This window comes from Sardina pilchardus, chromosome 16, assembly GCF_963854185.1.
Source record: "Sardina pilchardus chromosome 16, fSarPil1.1, whole genome shotgun sequence".
Taxonomy (NCBI): domain Eukaryota; kingdom Metazoa; phylum Chordata; class Actinopteri; order Clupeiformes; family Clupeidae; genus Sardina; species Sardina pilchardus.
In genome coordinates this window covers 14,259,578-14,278,822 of record NC_085009.1, presented here as the reverse complement: position 1 = coordinate 14,278,822, position 19,245 = coordinate 14,259,578, and the positions used below count along the sequence as shown (strand labels likewise).

General features: G+C 42.4%; 3 protein-coding genes across 6 annotated transcripts in view; 2 read left to right on the top strand and 1 right to left on the bottom strand.

Annotated features, from left to right (window-relative positions):
• arhgap36 (Rho GTPase activating protein 36) overlaps nt 1-4,716 on the top strand; it is a 36,527-nt gene extending 31,811 nt beyond the window's left edge. For 2 of the 3 annotated variants that reach the window (XM_062517329.1, XM_062517331.1), the window contains exons 11-13: nt 337-539; nt 760-3,495; nt 3,633-4,716. In XM_062517329.1, coding sequence (XP_062373313.1) covers nt 337-539; nt 760-1,103 — 547 coding nt within the window. In that variant the 3' untranslated portion in view covers nt 1,104-3,495; nt 3,633-4,716. The remainder of the gene's footprint in view (nt 1-336; nt 540-759; nt 3,496-3,632) is intronic. The other variant, XM_062517330.1, reaches the window with a different exon arrangement.
• A 1,626-nt stretch (nt 4,717-6,342) lies between these two features.
• Nucleotides 6,343-14,273, bottom strand: usp12b (ubiquitin specific peptidase 12b). The gene is made up of 9 exons (XM_062517326.1): nt 14,088-14,273; nt 11,877-11,957; nt 11,257-11,470; nt 10,704-10,975; nt 10,298-10,374; nt 9,916-9,999; nt 8,530-8,727; nt 8,188-8,266; nt 6,343-7,595 (listed from the first exon to the last, which is right to left on the bottom strand). The coding sequence occupies exons 1-9, from the start codon at nt 14,133-14,135 to the stop codon at nt 7,494-7,496; spliced, it is 1,155 nt and encodes a 384-aa protein (XP_062373310.1). The 5' UTR covers nt 14,136-14,273; the 3' UTR covers nt 6,343-7,493.
• Nucleotides 12,542-17,611, top strand: rasl11a (RAS-like, family 11, member A). Of its 2 annotated transcripts, none has more exons than XM_062517328.1 (4): nt 12,542-12,620; nt 15,892-15,948; nt 16,082-16,164; nt 16,719-17,611. In XM_062517328.1, exons 1-4 carry the CDS (start codon nt 12,614-12,616, stop codon nt 17,187-17,189), a joined length of 618 nt encoding a protein of 205 aa, XP_062373312.1. In that variant the 5' UTR covers nt 12,542-12,613; the 3' UTR covers nt 17,190-17,611. The 2 variants fall into 2 exon arrangements, with proteins under 2 accessions (XP_062373312.1, XP_062373311.1); XM_062517327.1 differs by lacking the exon at nt 12,542-12,620 and adding an exon at nt 14,092-15,158 and having other exon boundaries at nt 16,719-17,608.
• Nucleotides 17,612-19,245: the final 1,634 nt, after the last annotated feature.

The following is a 19,245-nucleotide window of genomic DNA, read 5'->3' as shown; positions in this document are numbered from 1 at the left end:
CCCCTACTTGACTTGATCTGACTATTCAGGCTAGCACACTAATGGTTGGGAAAGATACACATCGAGTGAAGCCTGCTCCCATCCTCTCTTATACGGTCATTTGAAATCACCCATTAGAATCTGTCAATTTAGCTCGACGGAAATCTCCCCTGGATTTTCATGCGTATCCTCTCTTCCTCTCCCCTCAAATCACACCCTGTCAATTCTCCCTTCCTCCACTCTCTCTCTCTCTCTCTCTCTCTTCTGACATGTCCTCTCCTCTCATCTGTGATGGTCAACACTCCTAATCTCTCGCCCCCCCCCGTCCCCCCTGTCCCCCCCTCTCTCGTTCCCCAGCGGCAGCTCTCTGACCGTGGAGAGCGAAGGTGGAGGTGGGCAGCAGGACATCCAGACGCTGGACTTGGTGGAGCAGATGAGCGGGGACTTTTCCCCTCTGGAGCCCCCGTCGCCCCTCTTTCCGGACACCTCGGGGGGCGGAGGAGCCAGCCTGACCAGCGAGGTCTTCCTCAACGTGCTGCGGCTCAACACCAGTAGGAAACGTGAGGGTTTTTTTTGGTTTTTCAACCTGACCCAGCACAAAAAACATCCCCTCGGCACGCTTTATTTAGACGCGCGTGGTCAAAGTCCAATGACGGCCGCTCGTTTCCACTGATGCAGATGTTTCTCACAGCCTTCCCTTTGAATGAACCCTTTTTTTTTTTTTTTTCGGAAGGCCACTGCACTGTTTGTTGTTCTACTGTACGTGTGTCTGTGTTACAGGTTCCTCTGGATGTCCTGGGAAGTCCATCGGTCACATGCGGCAGTTTCACTCGCACCACAATCTGCTGAGTCTGGCGCAGCCCTCCCAGAGAGACGACCTGGGCTCCCCGGAGCACCGGCCAGGGGACGGGCCGGCCGGCGGCTCGGGCGAGGGCCTCCACTTCAGCCTGGGACTGGAGTGCAGCGGCTCCTTCCTCCAGAGCTCCACGGAGAGCAGCGTATGGGTGCGGCAGGCGGGCCAGACGCCGTCCAGCAGCACGACGTCGTTAGAGGAGAGCAAGCCGCCCACCAACTTCTGGGACTTTTTCACGGGCAAGGTGTCCGGCTCGGAGACTTTAGTATGACATAATGGAGACTGGTGCCATAGTGACCACCCTGTGCTATAGTGACCACCCTGTGCCATATTGACCACCCTGTGTCTGAACTTGTGTTTGACCCTACCCTCCATCCATTCCTTGACCGCATACATTTGTGTTTTATATTTGTTAGCAGTGTGTATGTAGGCATGATCATAGTGCAGTGTAATCATGCCAACTTTGATCCCTTTCGCTTTTTTTGATGTTCTACCTTATTGGGTCTCATTTATGAAACTTTAAAAATACGCTACACAATTGTGATTGACAGATCCTTCTAGAAAACAACTCTCCACAGAACTTGCCACACCAGCATTCTCAGAATGAACGTGTCAACGAATGTCAATTATTTCGAGAGGGTTATATCTTAACCTGATCGTTCTCACTAGCACTGATGATACCATCAGCTACTCACCGCTTCCTGTGCTCTGACGACAGTGAGCACAGAGAACCAGGAAGCTAGTCGTTGGCGGACATTTAACGTTTTATCGAATCAATCTGTTCCTCCGCTTGTATTTCATGAATGGGACCCATGTCTAGACCCTGTGCGCAGATCGTTGAGTGACTGTAGGAAGTGGTTTCTGGATGAATGTTGCTGCCGCCTATAGTTTGTGCCAACAAAAACAGTTATAGTGTAAGGAAGCACCTTTTTTCTGCTCCCACTTTACTGAACAAAGAATGTTTTGAAAAGATATTTTGAAATTTGGGTCAGATTTCAGATAAAATGTTTCTATTGTGCCTATTGTTTAGTTCGAGCAAACCCTAAATATTAGGATATTTGGATAAATGGAAAGGTGCTAAACCTGTCCTCTTATCCTGATAAGCTCAAAAATCGTCACATTTGGAAGTGCGATGAGAGAATTTTAGCCACAGATCCTGTTGTGTATATTTGAATCATGTATTTTTAGCACACACATATTACTGCATATGTTTATAACTGTTCAGTTAAGAGGACCTTTACACTTGCATACATTGAAGACCTGCTCGCTCTCTACTGCATTTATAATATCTTCCAGATTGATTTTATGCTATAGGTTGAATATAAGGCCAACAGGGTCCCTGTGGGATAGCTGCAGAGTCACTACGTTCTTAGATGAGAACCTAGAATCTAAGATGTGGCCATCTGTGTTCTAAGATGTAGTCATCTGTGTATTGTGTGAAACTGATGCCATCATAGTCCAAATTATTTTCCATTCAGCTAATGAGCAGTAAGTATTATCTACTTAACATAATTTATACTGTTGCGTGACCAGCGCAGCAACAGGAAAAACATACATGCACACGACAATTCTATTCAGTTTTCTCAAAATAAGAATGTGCATTTGTAGGATTGAAAATTGTATTTGTTGTGCAAAGTATTGGTTTCATGTTAAGTGTAAACATTTCACAAAGCTTTGCTTTCTTATTTATGATTTATCCACACACATACGATATTGGCATCATTTTCACTCTACAAACATGGCTCACACATAATTGTTCTGAAGTGAAATGCAAGAGAGCCGCCATGTCCATGTATTAAACGTGACATTCACAAGTTTTCAAATTAATGTCTCCTGTTGGGCTTCCAGGGGAATGAGGGGATCATCACCTGATAGACGTTTTTTTTCTTTTTTTTAAAGTGGGACCAGACACCCAAAAAAACAAAACATTATATTATTTTCAAAACAATACCACAATGATATTCTGTAGGTAGCTTTCAGTTAATATTGGAGCAGGCTTCAAAGATGCACAATATATTGTACATCCAGCTAAGAAACTAGGGGGTATTGTACGTGGTTTAGTGACAGACCTGAGTAGGTTTCTACTGCACAAGTGGCTTGATCAATGGACATCGTTCAAATGACTCTGTACGCTTGGATAGTCTTTCAACCAATCAGAACAATCCAGTGCGTCTTTTGGATAAGCTAGTTTGTGATTGGACCCAAAGGTTGTGGACAGGAAGCAGAGGAGATAGATGTGCAGGTTTCCAGCCTGAGAAAAATCAAAATTTGCATGCAGGTCTAGCAGGGTTCACCCAGCCTAAGGTTTGCCCCTTACTCTTGCCAATTTACCCAGGTTTGTCACTAAACCACGTACTGTACTTGGAATACCCCCCTGGTCTGCGGAAAGGGAAATAAAATCCATTAGCTATTGGTCTACACTACACAGCCCTTCACTCCTCTTGCAAACCAGACTTACTTGCTGCTGTAACTTGCTAAATAGCTTGACACGTTAATTTGCTTCCAGGCACATTGGTTGCCCGCCGCCATCAGGGCTGTCAACAAGATTAAGCGCATGCACTACAAAGTCCGTCATACTCCATGGACAGGCTGAGGCCGGGACCATGTGATCCCGTGTGTCCATGTCCACTTATAGACATGCAAAGAATTGCACAGAAAAAAAAGTAATCTCTACTTATTTTTTTAAATAAATGAAACAATATTTATATATTAATAGCTGAAATAGTTCCGGCATTGTGTTTTTGTGGGTGTTTCATTGTTGATCACTGAAATCCTGCCTGTGTGTTTTTTTTAAATTCAGATGTCCATCACTCGGAAAAGCCCACCTTTGCCACACCTCTTCGCCAACCAGTCTCAATGTGAGAAAAGCTGATAACATCACATGCATTTTTAAGAATGGAAGGACACAGACGGGAGACCCCTAAATATCTGAGATTCGGGGGCAAGTTGCAAGTTCTCTGCCTGTTGTCTCAAACATCACAACATGGTGCACAGCCTGGTGGGTGCTGCTGGAACTCTGAAGTACATTTAAGGTACACCAGGGGGAGGTGTTTATCTGCAAGAGACTGTCCAACTTAAATTGTACTTTTTTTTTTCTCGAATTTTTAAGTTTCGATGCTCGATGTCTGGATCTGTGTTTATGTTAAAACTTAATTAGTTAGACTTTTTACAACCTTTTGTATATATGGAACTATGAACACAGATATAAATATAAGCTTAACCTACAATGAAATGTTTATTGTTTTTGTAAATACTTTTTTTTTATGCGGGAAAAAAACATAACTTGCGGAACACACAGTAACCTACAAGTGAATATTTGTATGCTAAATGTGTTGCCATTCACAGGAAAAGTAAAAATGTATGTTATGTTGACATCTTGCACATGTTCGGAAAGACAAGCATATCCCAGGAATTAAGAGATCAAATAAGCTGCACTTGTTTGTAGTTTTGAGTGCATGTGACTGTACCCTATAGAGAAGTAAGGAACCACCCCAAATCCATTCCAAACTTGCTTGTGGTACTGATTTATTAGGAGGCAGGAGAGCATATCCTGTCCTCAACCACATCATTTTCCCAACCAACCAACCAAAAAAAAAAATAAGTAAAATGCAAAACATGGAACAAAAAATGGAGGGAAATGTACGTAGCAAGTAGCCAAAATTAACCATTTCCAAGTAGTACAGCTTTCTCAAAAGTGCACTTTTAAATAAGTCAGGTACTGGAATTGGTTATGTTACAATGTCTATAATAGGAAGGAATAGACACGTGGAACGGTCTCTCTCCAAACTTCTGACAGTGCATGACTGTTTGTCTGACTTACTCGTTTATCATGTATTAACCTTTTTATTTTGTAACTGCTCAAGCAATAAACCACATCAAATCAAGCTGTTCTTATTCAATATCTTCACATGAAAAGGTTTGCATGTTACATCATCATTGTTCTCCCTATAAAAAAAAAGTATGTGACCTACATCAGGGTAATAGACAAATTAGTAAAAAATATATGCATATCATAAGGTGAACATCTATGTTAATAATATTTTAAAACAAAAACATTCCCTTGCTTGTTAAATCCAGTTATGTAAGTCTCAAGCTGTGAACTTACTTTTTACTTTTAGTTCTTTTAAACAAATTCATTTGAAGACTAAAAGTATAGTCAGCAGCCTAGTATAGTCGTTTGAACCCTGCCCAATAAAAGTGAATTCTGCAAAGTAAAATGAAAACCTATACAAAATGAAAAGGTTAGATGATTTTAACATAAAAGCCAGTGCATTGATCACGCAGTTTGGTTAAGGAAATTTATGTCACAATAGCAACTTGTTTGTTAGTCAGCTTCTAGCTAACCTACAAACATGTTGAGGATATTGGTGTGTTGACTAGAAGTCGAGTGAGGCTGGCTCTGTGTTGCTGTGACCAAACGTTGCCAGTGTTTGCTACTGAGGGTGATTCTCTTTGGCATGGATTCACTCATACCAGACATAATCATTCACCTGGAGGGGGGGGTTAACTCACGAGAAAGCGAAGGGCAAGAGCCGTTGGCTTGGAAACCTCTGCACAACAGAGGTCACGTTCAGGATTTTGTTTTATACTGGAGAAATAATAATAATAATAAAAAAAATAAGCTAGAATAGCTAGACACCAAGAGATGTTCAGACAAATAACAATCCCAATAGCCCAAAATCTTGCATGACCTTCTGTAGTTGAGTGATCACAATGGACAAACCCCATCGCCCCACCATGCCCACATTACTCCACTTCAGTCCTGCTGCTGGGTCAAAGCACATTTACAAAGTCACCAAGCATATTGTGTAGGAAGAGCTGGCAGCAGGTGGGCATGGCTACGTGGTGGTTATCAGGCTAACCTGTTCAACACTCTCAAACGTCTCAAATCATCTATAATAACTTAGCACTGAACACACCACTATCGCCCATTCATACATTCTTTTTTTTCATGTAAAAACAACAGTAGCCGCTACTGTGGCTGGAATTGTGTGCATTCATTGGTAGGATTAACAGTGGGAATTTGAAGACAGACGATGTTTTTTTTTTTTCTACATTTATGCACTATGCAAGAAAATCGCTGCCAAGCACTGTTGACATTAGGACATTAGGAGTGTACAAAATGCACCTTAGATCCACTCCATTCATTCCAGGTTAGCAAAATATTTTACATTCAATACTTAATACTGAGGCAGTATTCTTGGCTATAACTGGAGAGGTGGAGGCTGTGCTGAGAGAATACTGGTTTAGCACTAAGATCTACAGGGGAGTACTTCCGCAGCATCAAGCGGTCAAGCTGTGCTGAAGAAGACTACGACCTCAGATCTCCAGAGGTGAAGCTTTTTGACATGGTCATGCACTTACACGCAAACGTTTGGAACGTAACCTCCTCCACCAATGACAAACCAAAATATGTTTACAGTACAGCCTGAACATAAACGGTGTAAGAGCAGCAGTTAAATTAAGCCCCCCCCCCCCCGCCACCCTCCCACCCACCCCTACCTACCCAAGTCATTTTAAACATAAAAAAAGAGAAAAACAAATCCCATATGTAGGCCACTACTCTTTAGGAAGAGTAATCTAAAACCACTACCATCACAATAGTTCCCCCATCACCCTCAGTCACTACACACACACACACACACACGCACACACACACGCACACGCACACGCACATGCACACACACTCACGCACACGTACTCTGTGATTGTATTTATGATTTAAAAAAATAACAAAATAAGGGAGGGAAATGAAACATCATCCAAATCATCCTTCTCTTTTGTGTAAGAAAAAAAAAAATGCTTGATCACCCTGGATTAATTTGCACTGCAGAATGTTAGGAAGCCGATTATAATATATTATCATATATACCATGGTAGAATTGCATTAAAAACACCCCTTGGAAAATAAATTTAGAAACGTGGCTCAAACATATGACACATAAGATACAAATTATTAATAATAAATAAGCTGTTTTCAGAGGGTTTAGTGTTGCACGTGCACACAAACACACCTACGCCAGTAGCCGAGACCCCTGGTGCCTCAGACTACTCCGTGTGCAACTAAACATGGCACCATGCCCGGCCATTAAGCACTCCTCCCTACCACGCAACGCTCACGCTCATACTCTCGCATACAAACGAATTCACAAAAAAAAAAAAAAAAAGAGTTCGTTCTCCTCTCGTCCACACCTTCTGCTGTCCTTTGCGGTTCAGCACAGTGACTTAAAAAGAGGTATGGGATACCTCTGGGGTCAAACCAAGAAACCCAAACTGAAATAATAATAATAATTACAAAAGAAAAAAAAAAAAAAAACATTTGGAGGGTGCAAAAAGCTGGGAGGTGGAATTGGTGTGTGGTATGTGGGTGTGGTGAGGTGTGAGGTGAGGTGGTAGCAGTTGCCGGAGGTGGGAGGCGAACACCTCCCTTTTTCCGTCTAGCTGAAACTGGGGAGGGGGTGGGAGGTGTAGCAGTATCACGTCCTCTTTGCTCTGGTGTCTGCTTCTGTCTGAGGATCGGTCAGCCCCCCAGGCAGCCCCCCCCCCCTCCCCCCCGCTCAAACACCTGGGTGATTAACAAGGGCCTTTTTTTTTTTTGCGGAGGAGCCCGACTTTTTCCTCTGAAGTAGTACGGTCCCTTTTGCCTCAGCAGTCCGCTGGTTCAGTCTCTGGACTGGTAGAAGAGGATGTATCCTGACTCAGAGTTTTTGGAAATATCTGAGGTCAGGCCGTAGAATTCCTCAATTGCCTGAGCATCGATTTTCTAAAAGTGAAAGAGAGAGAAAGAGGAAGAGTCTGAGATATACGCTAGTTTCACTGTTTTGTGATTTTGTCAGTTTCACTTCTGCAGCAAACACCTGACATACACAAAATATTTTTCCCATTTTATGCCACGCAGGGATCATCTTGCATTGGTGCTCATCTTTAGCAGACATGTTTACCATGTTCAGTAAAGCTATTGTGTGCACATCACACCTTTTGGTAGGTACATTTGCCTGAAGACGACCCAGGAGGGTCGAAACGTTGCCACATTCAAGGCATTTTGCAGGCTTTTTGAGAGGCCCAAAGTCCATACACTGGGTGAGATTTCAGATCAGTTTAGACTATACCGTCTCTGTTATCATTCACACTCTTGATTGTTACTCATAATGGTTGGTTTTGGTTTTAAAGCACTTTCATATTAAAATCATAACTCACAAAGACCCTGGGTTTGCAGGACATTAAAGACAACACACTCCATACAAAGACTGATTACAGGTTTTAGCTTCGGAAGCTACCAAAACATTTCATCACAGTTTAACCCAAAGTCTCCTTCACGGTCTAATGCACAAATAACTGAATTCAATCACTCTTACCTCTACTATATCATCATCAAATAGAAGCCAGAAGCCATGGCTCTTCACAATGGTAATGTAATGACCACGGTTTGGACCACTGCGGGGGGAAAAAACAACACACTGATTTCTTGGACATTCTATATCGGCTTGTTCCATTCCACATGAGCTTCGAAGCATTTTGCATGCAAAGAATATTCAGATTTTTGGCATGTTAGCCCAAAAACCTTCATCTAAAAAAAAAGGGGGATCCAACATATTATATTTTTAAAAATATAAATTTAAATATGACTGGCATAGAGATACAAAAAAAAGAGAGTCAAATTTCTGTAAATCGAAAACGGACGACCTGATCCAACCTACCTGCCACAATGCACCACCACAGCCACCAGGTCGTACATTCGATCGGGATTGGTGGCATCTCCGGAAGTGTTGAAGAGCCGCAGCTCCAGGGGGAAGACCACGCGGTAGGACAGCTTGGTGTAGCGGTGCAGCTGATCCATGTATTTAAAGCGCTTCAGGTGCAGGGCCAAGATCATGGGAAGCTTCTTTACACGCATCCTGTGAGCCAACACAGGCAGCAAGACAGAGCAGATCATGTGGTGAACTTAAGGAAGTAAGTCAAACGTAGAATGTACGAGCAGAAGAGGATGTATCCTGAGGTCAGCCCGCAAAATTCCTCAATTGCACATTTAATAACACAGCTTTCATGTCACTTGTCCACATCAAGGTAGAGAGGAGATGGTCCGCACACTGTTATAGCTCCAAAAATATATATATTTTATTAATTTAAAAAGGCAAAGTTTCGATCCATGTGGATCTTCATTTGTCCACACAAACCCTGATCTGTATTGGACACGGATTCAAAATGCACCTTCTCAATTGAAATGTGATCATCGGAGGTCATGACAGGGAGATTTCATCAAGATGTTAAATAAGCACAGTTATCAAATTTGTCTGACTGAAGAGGTTTTAGTTCTTTATTGTTTTCAGATTGGATTGAATTAAGTTCAAAACTGTATAATAGCAGTTACTCTGAGCATCCACACTGAAGAATGTTCAGCCAGTTGTGTTGTACATTTTTGATACACTTCACCTGTCTACTATTAATCTTTAGCCTAACCTAAACATTAACCTTTAGTTAAGGTTTTTTTTGTGGTTGCCAGTGCTTGTGGTTGTGGTTTTGTGGTTGCCAGTGCACTGTGTATTGAACTGTGCAAAACTCCTCTGATGGGTTTTAGACCGTAGTAAAATTGGAGTTTGTGTGGTACTTTTGGATGTAGCAGAAACATTTCCCAAAGGGAGCCAGAACAGGAACTTAATGCTCCCTATACCCAACAATCAGTTGTTCAAACCAAAAGGGATTGTTATTGAAGAGACAGAGCTACAAAAGGACACCACTGCATTAAACTGTCAACAGCAGTCATATTAACATTTCTGCTGATCAAGCAATACAAGATCTAGCTTTAAACTGGCTCCATCAATATGTCTTTAGAATAGAATGAATCACCACCGCAAGGGGTGGGGTTTTGGATCGCATATTCTGTGGGATGGGCTCACTTTTTTCTACACCATTTGACAGCTAAAGTCATGCATGCTTCAGATTCTTATTTTACATGTCTGAATGGTATAAACAGTGCTAATAAAAAAAGTTGATCACAAAAAAGAATATACAGTACTGTACTGTACTGTACTGTATATATTCTGTACCGTATCAAGACTGACCCTCCAATACAAAGTGTAGCTTACCTTTTCTGTGCTTCCTGCTTACTCCGACACTGCTCACAGTAGTACTTGTACTCACTACATAAGGTTTCAGTGTTGCTGAAGCCCCTGAATAATAATAAAAAATAAAACACAAATTTGTCAATTCTGACTTCTGACAAAGGGAGAGTTTGGTGCGGTGGTGCGGTGAAACACCACTCCTGACGGTATTGGCCTATGGACATGACTTGCTTTGCTCTTGCTAGCCCCTACTGAAGTGCATAGTTAGCATTATGAGATAGGACAGGCTGGAGCTTGATGGGTAGCACGCTAACTTCAGCTGATATCATGTGCCCCCATTTATTGAGAACATCATACCAAAAGTCTATTACAGTACAGGTGGAGAGAGTCTTATCTCCCATCTCACCTGAGACAGTGGGTGATGGACGTATTCTGCTCAACATCTACTGACAGGTCGAGAAAGTCCTCATCCTTACTGCTCACCTGGGGAAGGAAGAAAAAGGAGCTCTTAATCTTTCTGGAAGAATCTACAGAAGCCGGTCCTGGGCAAGCACTACAATACTGCAACCTGAAACGAATTAAAAGACTAGCAGCATCACAAGCCACACTTGCTGCTGTATACCATAAAATCCCAACTATTAGCCGTGGCTTATACATTGATTTTGCTACATTTCTTCAGCTATGAAGTTAATACACAGGGCGGGGGCAGTTAATATGGTATTAATATGGCTTTGTTTCTTTTAACTTGCATAAAACACTGCCCTACGGCTTATACACAATGCGGCTAAATCACAGGAAAGTGCTGTACTTACTGCTTCACAGTTGAGGCAGCGCGTTTCATTAGTCAGTGTGCCCTGGAAGATCTCGTGGACCCAGGTCGACTGGGTCTTCTCCTCCGCGTCACTTTCACCCGTGTTACTGCTTCCACCTCCTCCTCCTCCTCCTCCTCCTCCACCATTTTGCACCACTTTACCATTCTGCTGCCGTTCCTGGCTTTTCTCCTCCTGCAGTAGGTCAGCAATGGTATTGAGCAGGTAGTTGAGAAACTCATGAGCATCCTGCTGCATGTAGTTGTCAAAAAGCTCTAGATGAACGGAATAGAGACACGGGGGGCAGGGGGAGCATTTGTTAAATCAATGACCCTATCTAATTAGTCTGTACTGAAATGTACGACTTGTGCTATGATACAAATTGATATTTACTATACATAAACTTCAGGAGCAATTTAACTAATTAGTTGCTGCTGTTCTCTAGATAGATAGATATTTTATTGATCCCCAAGGGGAAATTCAACCATTAATGTTCTACGAATGCTCTATGAATGTTCTCTCCTCTGTCAAGTGCAAAACAGCTGGTTCTGCTCACCGTTTTCCTTCCTCAGTCTTGAGATGAACTTCTTCGGTGGGATGACGCCCACCTTCTTCTTCTGGGTGGCGATACTGTTGAAGAGGTCAGCTAAGCAGGTGAGCAGGCTTTCTTTCTTCCGTGGCTGGACCTTGTAGGCCAAGACTTTCTCCCGAAACGGCCGGCAGAAGTATAAGGCCTGCAGTACTGAATTACAGTAGCAGGTGTTCCCAAACTGTTGGGAAAGTGCAAATTCATGTAAATAGAGAAAACAACATGTGGAATGAAATGAAAAAGAATTTCAAAAAGACATGAGTACTTTTCAAGACCTGCTCAAGAAATGTGAATTGTGGAGGCAAGAAAAGAGTACCAAATTAAATTAAATATTTCAATATAAAAGCAAGCATGACTAACAGAGATGGAAAAACTGGAGCCAAATGAACAAATACTGACAAATGGAGAATAGCTTTTATCTCCATCACACTCAAGGACCTTGAGTCAATTTATTATCAATCCACATCAGTTCAAGCAGGAGTACACCCATTAAATTTTGATTGATTCTGGAATTATTGCTATGGAGAGAGACATCAAGTAAAGTTAATGATAGAAAAGTACCGTAGGAAAATTCCACACAGACTTACATTGACCAGCCCAAAGTAGTGTTCATTTACGGGAAACTGTTCCGGTCCAATCTCCTTCTCCAAAGCAGAGGCATTGGCGCCCTACGGGAAACAGACATCAATGTTTCATTAGCCTAGGCCTAGGTCATTTTTAGGGTTTGCTTTTAATTCCCTCTTCCTATTCGTTATAACAATATTTAACCAAATAGATCTAAGCAGTGACAAGCATATCGTAAAATACTCCCACCCAACTCTCACACTTAGAAAGATTGGTACACTACATTTGAACGTTAGAGAACTAAAAAAAATCCATCACTGACAATCAATTGCATGATTTTGATTTGTTTTTATTTGTCTAGAGAAGTCAATTGTCGGTGGGAATACTGTAGGTTGTAGACAGAGCAGCACCAGTATAAACTGCTATATATTACAGACATAGTTAAGAGAAGCAGGGTGGGGAACAAGCCCAATTAAGCCCAAAAAACAAGTATTTAAGAAAGTATTTTGCAATATCCAATATTTATAAACGACTTCACTAAAAACAAGCCCAATCTCGCTTTCAATACGCCAACTTGGCAACTGTGTTATCCGACTAAGATGCAATCATTGGGAAGTCGCCCTACCCTTTCCCATAATCGATAGGCCTAATAAGCCCGTAACCACTAACCAGTGACAGGTGAGTGACCCGAACTTCTGAACCCGGTTCGAAAGGCCGCCCAACCTAGGGAAGGCGGTGTTGTTGAAGTGTGTACCCACGAATGACTGGTAGGGCCCTAAAATGTTTCCATCGACTGATGGCTCAGGGAAATGTCTGAGGTGGGGCTGTGTGCAGTCATAACGGGCTTACAATAAAGCCACAACATCTTCCGTAAACTTGAATGTAAATACACAGGCGAGAGTGATGGCTACGGAGTTTCAATAACTTGTTTACACACTTCACGTGGTGACAACAGACCAAATGTTTTGTGACCTAAAAAAAACAAACTGTGATAGCTTGCTGCGTGTAACTTATGATTGGTATGCATAGCTAGCCACCTAGCCAATGTCACGAAACACTGATTCAAAACTATAAGTGTCTCTCTGTAACATGTATCCCAATATCAAACTTAATGTAAGGTTAGGTGCAGCTGAAACAAAGCTGAGTTTGAGGTCATGTTGATGTTACATACCGTCAAAATATACACATTAGCACTAGCTGGGTCACACAAGCGGAACGCTGAAGTCAGCTGAGTGATGTGAATGAGGAAGCATTCAGGCATATTTATTTTATAAACATGTTTGAGTTAAACAAGCGTCCCATCTGATTCCTTACACTTAAACTAACCTCTAATGTTAGCCCAGTAGAACAGGAGCTCGCGTTAAAATAGCATCACTAGCCAGGGAACTCGCGTAGTGGCATCTAGCTAGCGTTTGGGTGTCTGGCTCGGCTAGCCAGCGGGCTAACGTTAGCCGAATGACTAGCCTGGTGCTAAAAATATCCACTTATATGTTTAACGTAACCTTCCACAAAATCAACCTTACATCCTACATTAACGGCATAAGTTCGCTGTAACGTATAGCGAAGCTGTATACAATTTAACAGTTCGCTGTCATGTTAACATTCATGCAAACGTTAGTGGGTGGGAAGCTAGTGATAGGTAGCTAACAGCTAAGGTTTGCTTATAAGATGGTGACATAAAGCTGAAAGGTGACCACAACAATCAGGACAGTTTTGATGGGTAACGTTAACTAACTTTACTGAATCGAGTATGTTGGTATTAGCTAGCGTAGTGTTGCTGCACTTAATATAGACACCCTTTAGGTGTGCTCCTTGTAGCCAGGACAGATGTATAAGAATGCAGTAAGTTAACGTGAATGTTTAGGTAATGTTAGGTACTTAGCTAGCCTTAGCTAGCCAGCTCGCTTATTTCCATCCGCCTAAAGTTAATATCACTGGTTGGTTGTCTTACACTTTGCTATAACTTCACTTGCAGTCAGAAAGGCACTGTTCTCACTAATGTAAGGCAATTAACACTAAGAATCGAACAACTTCAAATTGAAGTTGCATAGGAAAATAAATATTAAACTTTATACACAATGCCGTGCATCTTTCTGTTTAGATGTTAGTCCAGGTAGCTTGCTACAACTTTGCCATGGGCGCAGTGGACAGGACGCCACTTAAATCAACATTACACTGGCTAGCTTGGAAGCTAGCAACTGCAGAACACTTTAGAAAATCAAACCACAACTTGCCATCGTACAAATCGAGGCGATCTTTCGGACTGTCATCAGTATTTCCATCCGTCTTCCGCCATATTGGACCGAACCCCAATTTAAAACAGTGACAGCCGCTACGGCTGAAGTTCCTTGGAAACCTTACGCCCGTCCAGATCGAAAACGAAATGAGGGAGTGTCGCTGCTGAGCTTGATGCAACATCGCTGGCTAGTTCGGTTTCCCATAGGCCGTTTTCTCCTCGCACTCGGCCATTTCCGTGAGTATTCGTGCACGCGCTACATTTGCTACATCTTAACTTGACGTATGTGGTGCTTGCATAGATTTGGAAACAAAGTTCTCATCATTGATGTTGGTGCAATGAGTAGACATGTGCATTACGTAGAATAAGCCCAATTGCTGCTGAACTGAAACAAAACGTACAGGTTAGTTACACAAGAAAGACAAGCTCTTCTGTAGCCCAAGTTAAGCACAAAACACAATAAAATGTTCTGAAATGATGCAGACTGCTCAGACAGGCAACCTGAACCGATGGACCTAAACTTCGGACTGTCACAGTGTAGAATGAGATTGAGTCGTCAGTATCCTCTGCTGCTATATCACGCCCCCATATCCTATCTCGAGTGCTTGTCCTTTGACTAACGTAGTTGCAAGATGCGTCTTCTTGATTCGGAAGGATTCTGCAACAATTCTGCCGGGACCAAGGCTATTATGTAAAAGAGCCTAATGCAGGAACTGTAGCCTATCTGCGACCGAACTAAGGCGAGTGTCCAAGGAAGCGTAGCCTGAGTTTAGTAGGTAGTTCTGAAAGGTTGCTCTAAGAAACTCGTCTTCGGAACACTGGGATGAGTGCGACAGAGAGGACCTCCGAGATTTCATCAACTTAACGGAATGTTTGGAGGAAGAGAAATTCAGATTCGGCGGTGAAAACGTCTACATATGCTAAATGCGCCTAGACAGTCCCAGAACAATGAGCAGTGGTTCTAGCAACTTTCTGCTAGTTCCCATACCGGAGTATCCCGTTCTGGACATTGATCCAAACAAAAACGTCAAGATTGTCGTGCTCGGCGCAAGTAACGTGGGGAAAACAGGTAGGATATATCCTAGCCAACTTGAAGTAACTTTTCGTGATAATTTCTGATTTGTAGATATGCCAATATATTTCATTATTGGCTGTCCATGGTGGAGATATTTCTTAAATGTCAGCATATGTTTGGGTAATCGGTGTCTTTGTTTTAGGCCTTGTTCGTTCTCAATCACTCTTTACCATTGAGTCATGGGGTCATTTTCATATTAGGCTACATTAGCCTATATGCCATTCAGCCTATTAGGCTATAATGCGTGTGCTCATTCGAGATAATGCATGTAGGTTAGTCATGTCGAACAGTTAACACTGTTTGCTTCGTAAAAATAAATAGGCCAAATGAAAAGCCTGACAAGTTTTGTACATTTTTTAGCAATAATTGTAGAAGTGGGAGAAAATAAATGTGTGCATCTGGGTAAACGTTCTCGCCAGGGGGCGATATTTGCACATTCCAAGAAACAGGCCTGTTGTCTTGCCTATTCTCCTGGAAGTCTGGAATCTCTCTCTCTCTCTCTCTCTCTCTCTCTCTCTCTCTCTCTCTCTCTCTCTCTCTCTCTCTCTATTCTATCTTTGAATATCTATATGTATTTACATATGTGTTGTTTGTGTATGTATGTCTGGTGTGCTTTTGAACCATTATACGGGGGTAGTTTCAAAATGCCATTATTATGCAGCTGCTGTGCAAGAAAGTGCATGTTTGGCAGGTTCTGACTGGAGTACTCATTTTCTTTAAACTGCAGCTTTAATTGTAAGATTTCTCACCAAACGGTTCATCGGAGATTATGAGGCAAACACGGGTAAGAGGCATTTCACTTCGAATCCATTTTAATTCTGTACTTCTACTTTCACTCATTTACTCATTTAACTGCCATACATTTCAAAGGTAGCTTTTGGTGTCTCAACTGATTTTAACTCCTAGTTCTATCCCAGGAGCCCTCTATTCACGAAAAATCACCTTGGATGGAGAGCAGGTCTCCCTTCAAGTGCAAGACACTCCATGTGTCGCTCTCCAGGTAATAGCCCACATTTATCCGTTTTCATAAAGGATATGGATACATTTGCTCCTGTGCTCCTATTTTTCTTAAAACGTTCAACGTGTCTCAACAGTGCCCATTATGTATCTTGTATCTTACTATATGGAAAATAAAGCAAAAGGTGCAGCAATGCCAAAATGTAAGGTCCTCATATGAGAATGCTAGAACACAAGGGGGATATCAATTGGCATGATCCTCAGGGATCGGATCGCAGTCACACCATTTTCCTATTTAGCTTTGAGCCGCATCAATTCAGTGCTTTGACCAATGAAAATGCAGCTCAATAGAAAAAGAAGCGGAAAAACATCTCTGTTAATGGTTAGTTACTACTTTGATCCCCTTCTCTGATTGAGTCAACATTTTGGGTTCTGCCATTTCTTCATTCAACTTCTAATGTTGGTCTTGAATCATGATATCATCTGTGTGCCAAGAAAAATAAAGAAAGGATCATATATATAACATTACATACATCATACATTAACATTCCCTCACTGTCTCTCTCTCTCTCTTTCTCTTAAACATCTGCTGAAAAGGATGATGCAGAGGGTCTGTACTGCCAGGAACAGATTAACCGATCCATCTACTGGGCTGACGGCTACGTTTTAGCATTCTCCATCACAGACCTTAGTAGCTACCGCACCATACAGCCCCTGTATCAGCATGTGCGTCGCATCCACCCCAGTGGGAACATCCCCGTGATCCTTGTGGGCAATAAGAGCGACCTGCTGCGTGCCCGCCAGGTGCCCGCTCACGAGGGCGAGGCGCTCGCTGCTGAGCTGGGCGGGACATACTTCGAGACGTCGGCACGGGAGAACCACGAGGGTGTCCATTCGGCGTTTCTGCACCTGTGCCAGGAGGTCAGCCGTGCCCTCGGAGGTGGCAATGGCGAGAAGAGGAAGGGCGGACTTCACCTGGCCAGGCCAAAGTCTCCCAACATGCAAGAGCTTAAGAGGCGGTTCCGGCAAGTTTTGTCCTCAAAGGTGAAGTCTGCCACCACTTTATAAAGGAACTGGTGTACCTTAAAGACTTGAAGCAGAGACTGAAGCGGGTTTTTCATCATCAGAATATACATGTAGCACAGCTTTGATTGTCTATACAGAACAAATAAGGACCTGTTGTTTTAGACGTAACAAAGTGGGATTGACTGGTCAAGACTTCTCTTACATTCTGTTATTTCATTGTCCATATTTGTCAGCATGATTCACTTTCAAGTAATGTGAAAAATCAAAGAGGTATTTTTTGAGAGTGTGTGGCAGGGTGGAATTTTCCGTTACTGGTGAAAGATTTCTCCACCTTGCAATCTACTATTCTGTTACAGTCCCCTGAACAATAAACAATTCTGGATCCAAACATATTTTTAGAAATGTGTCTTTTAGAAACAACCAAAGCAAATAATCTACCAAGCAATAATAATAATAAAAAAGTCACACATCTTAGTGTATTATGTTCCCATGTTGGGTACTGTTTCTAGACGTCCGGAAGTTTTAGCCACCTCCCTCTTCCTCCCCACAAAATTACCCTTAGCGTGTCCATGATGTTATTGGGCCATGGTTTCCAGACTGTTTCGAATGTCCTGGGGGGGGCAGAGACCGTCAACGGGTGCTTCTCATGACCTTTGACCTTATTACGCGACCTCTGGGTTTTTAGGGCGCTCTGCATTCTCTCAGTCCCTCTCGGTCTGTCCTTCTCCATCACAAGGAGCGGTGGCGAAAGTCCCTGATAAGGCCACATTCCACTGTGGCTCACAACATGCATTCCTTGTTGACCACTTGCTTGTTCACTCCCCCACATTGATACGGTCATATTTCAGAATTAATGTGAGAAGTCAAGACAGTTGACATTTGAAGAGCACAAGTGTTTGTAAAACCCTTATTAAGAATGGATAGAAGCGACTCACTCCAGGAAATCAGCAAACATGACATTGTTTATAAAATAATGACACAATGAGTCTTGCTATTTCAAACATCAGTGTCAGAAAAAAAAGACAAATTGTTCTGTGACCCGAAATGAAATATAAAGCAACAGTCTTTGTTTCTCAGCAGTTGGAATTATGCGTTATTGTGAGATTCTTTTGGAGGCCTTTAACATATTACATCCTATAGTTGTTTTATTCAGTCTGGGATTTCCCCTTATTCGCCACAAGCGGTAATGTGTGTGAGGACTGATCTGTTATATGGTTCCTCTTACTAATATGGCTTGGGTTCCTGGAGCTGTTGCTCCTACTAATATGGCTTGCCATGCCACCTCAATGAGCCTGACTCGCCTGATGCCTCAAGAATGTCGTTTCTCTATCAGTTCAGACATGCTTGCCATTAGGCTTTCACTTTGAAAACACTCTGTGGCCAAGATTTAATCTCGTTCCTGTTCAGATATGGCCAACGGCCAGACTGGTGGTAGACACATAAACCCAGATATATGCAGATCCATGCACGCTGCTCTTCTCTGGACCTGGGCGTAGTCAGTCAGAGTAGTTTGAAGCTCAGTGACCCTCAAGCAGATGACGTCAAGCATTACCAAATAGAATCCGTTGGTCCTTTTGAAGTAGATTTCCCTTGTCCAGCAATCTGACAATCTCTCTCTCTCTTTCTCTCTCTCTCTCTATTTCTCTCTATCACTCTCTCTCTCACTCTGTATGGATGTTTTGTACACAATTGCGCATATCTGCATATGCCTAGGTATTGTCTTAACACATCATGGATAGGATCGGGGCATCCCTGATGTTCTTTCTAGATTCATTCATTAATTATGGGAATATGCTCAGTTAAAGTAAAGGAATAATTTATCTCCTCTGGCTTAAGACTGGTTGGGAGGAGCTGCTGGTTCTCAGGAGAATTGCAGAATTATGACAAAAGAGTGATCAGTTAAAGGTTGTGGCAAAAAAAAAAAAAAAGTTAGAATATGATGAGAAATGTACGAAGAACACACATGCAGGACCAGGATGTAAAACCAGCTTCCTGCCTTTTCTTCTCAGTGCTGGTTCATTATCAGGAAATTCAGGAAGTTCACTATGGTCCGCAGAGAGTCTGACAGGGAGTTTAGATCCCAAAGGAAGCGGGAAAG

Excerpts from the sequence above, each read along its gene's own strand:
- usp12b (XM_062517326.1), bottom strand. The coding sequence starts at position 14,135 with ATGGAAATACTGATGACAGTCCGAAAGATCGCCTCGATTTGTACGATG. Across the intron at positions 10,375-10,703 it reads GCTGCCTCAACTGTGAAGCA|GTGAGCAGTAAGGATGAGGA; the intron begins GTAAGTACAGCA and ends TTCCTTCCCCAG. Across the intron at positions 8,267-8,529 it reads GTGGTGGTGCATTGTGGCAG|TGGTCCAAACCGTGGTCATT; the intron begins GTAGGTTGGATC and ends TTCCCCCCGCAG.
- rasl11a (XM_062517327.1), top strand. The coding sequence starts at position 15,014 with ATGCGCCTAGACAGTCCCAGAACAATGAGCAGTGGTTCTAGCAACTTT. Across the intron at positions 15,159-15,891 it reads AAGTAACGTGGGGAAAACAG|CTTTAATTGTAAGATTTCTC; the intron begins GTAGGATATATC and ends TTTAAACTGCAG. Across the intron at positions 16,165-16,718 it reads CTCCATGTGTCGCTCTCCAG|GATGATGCAGAGGGTCTGTA; the intron begins GTAATAGCCCAC and ends TCTGCTGAAAAG.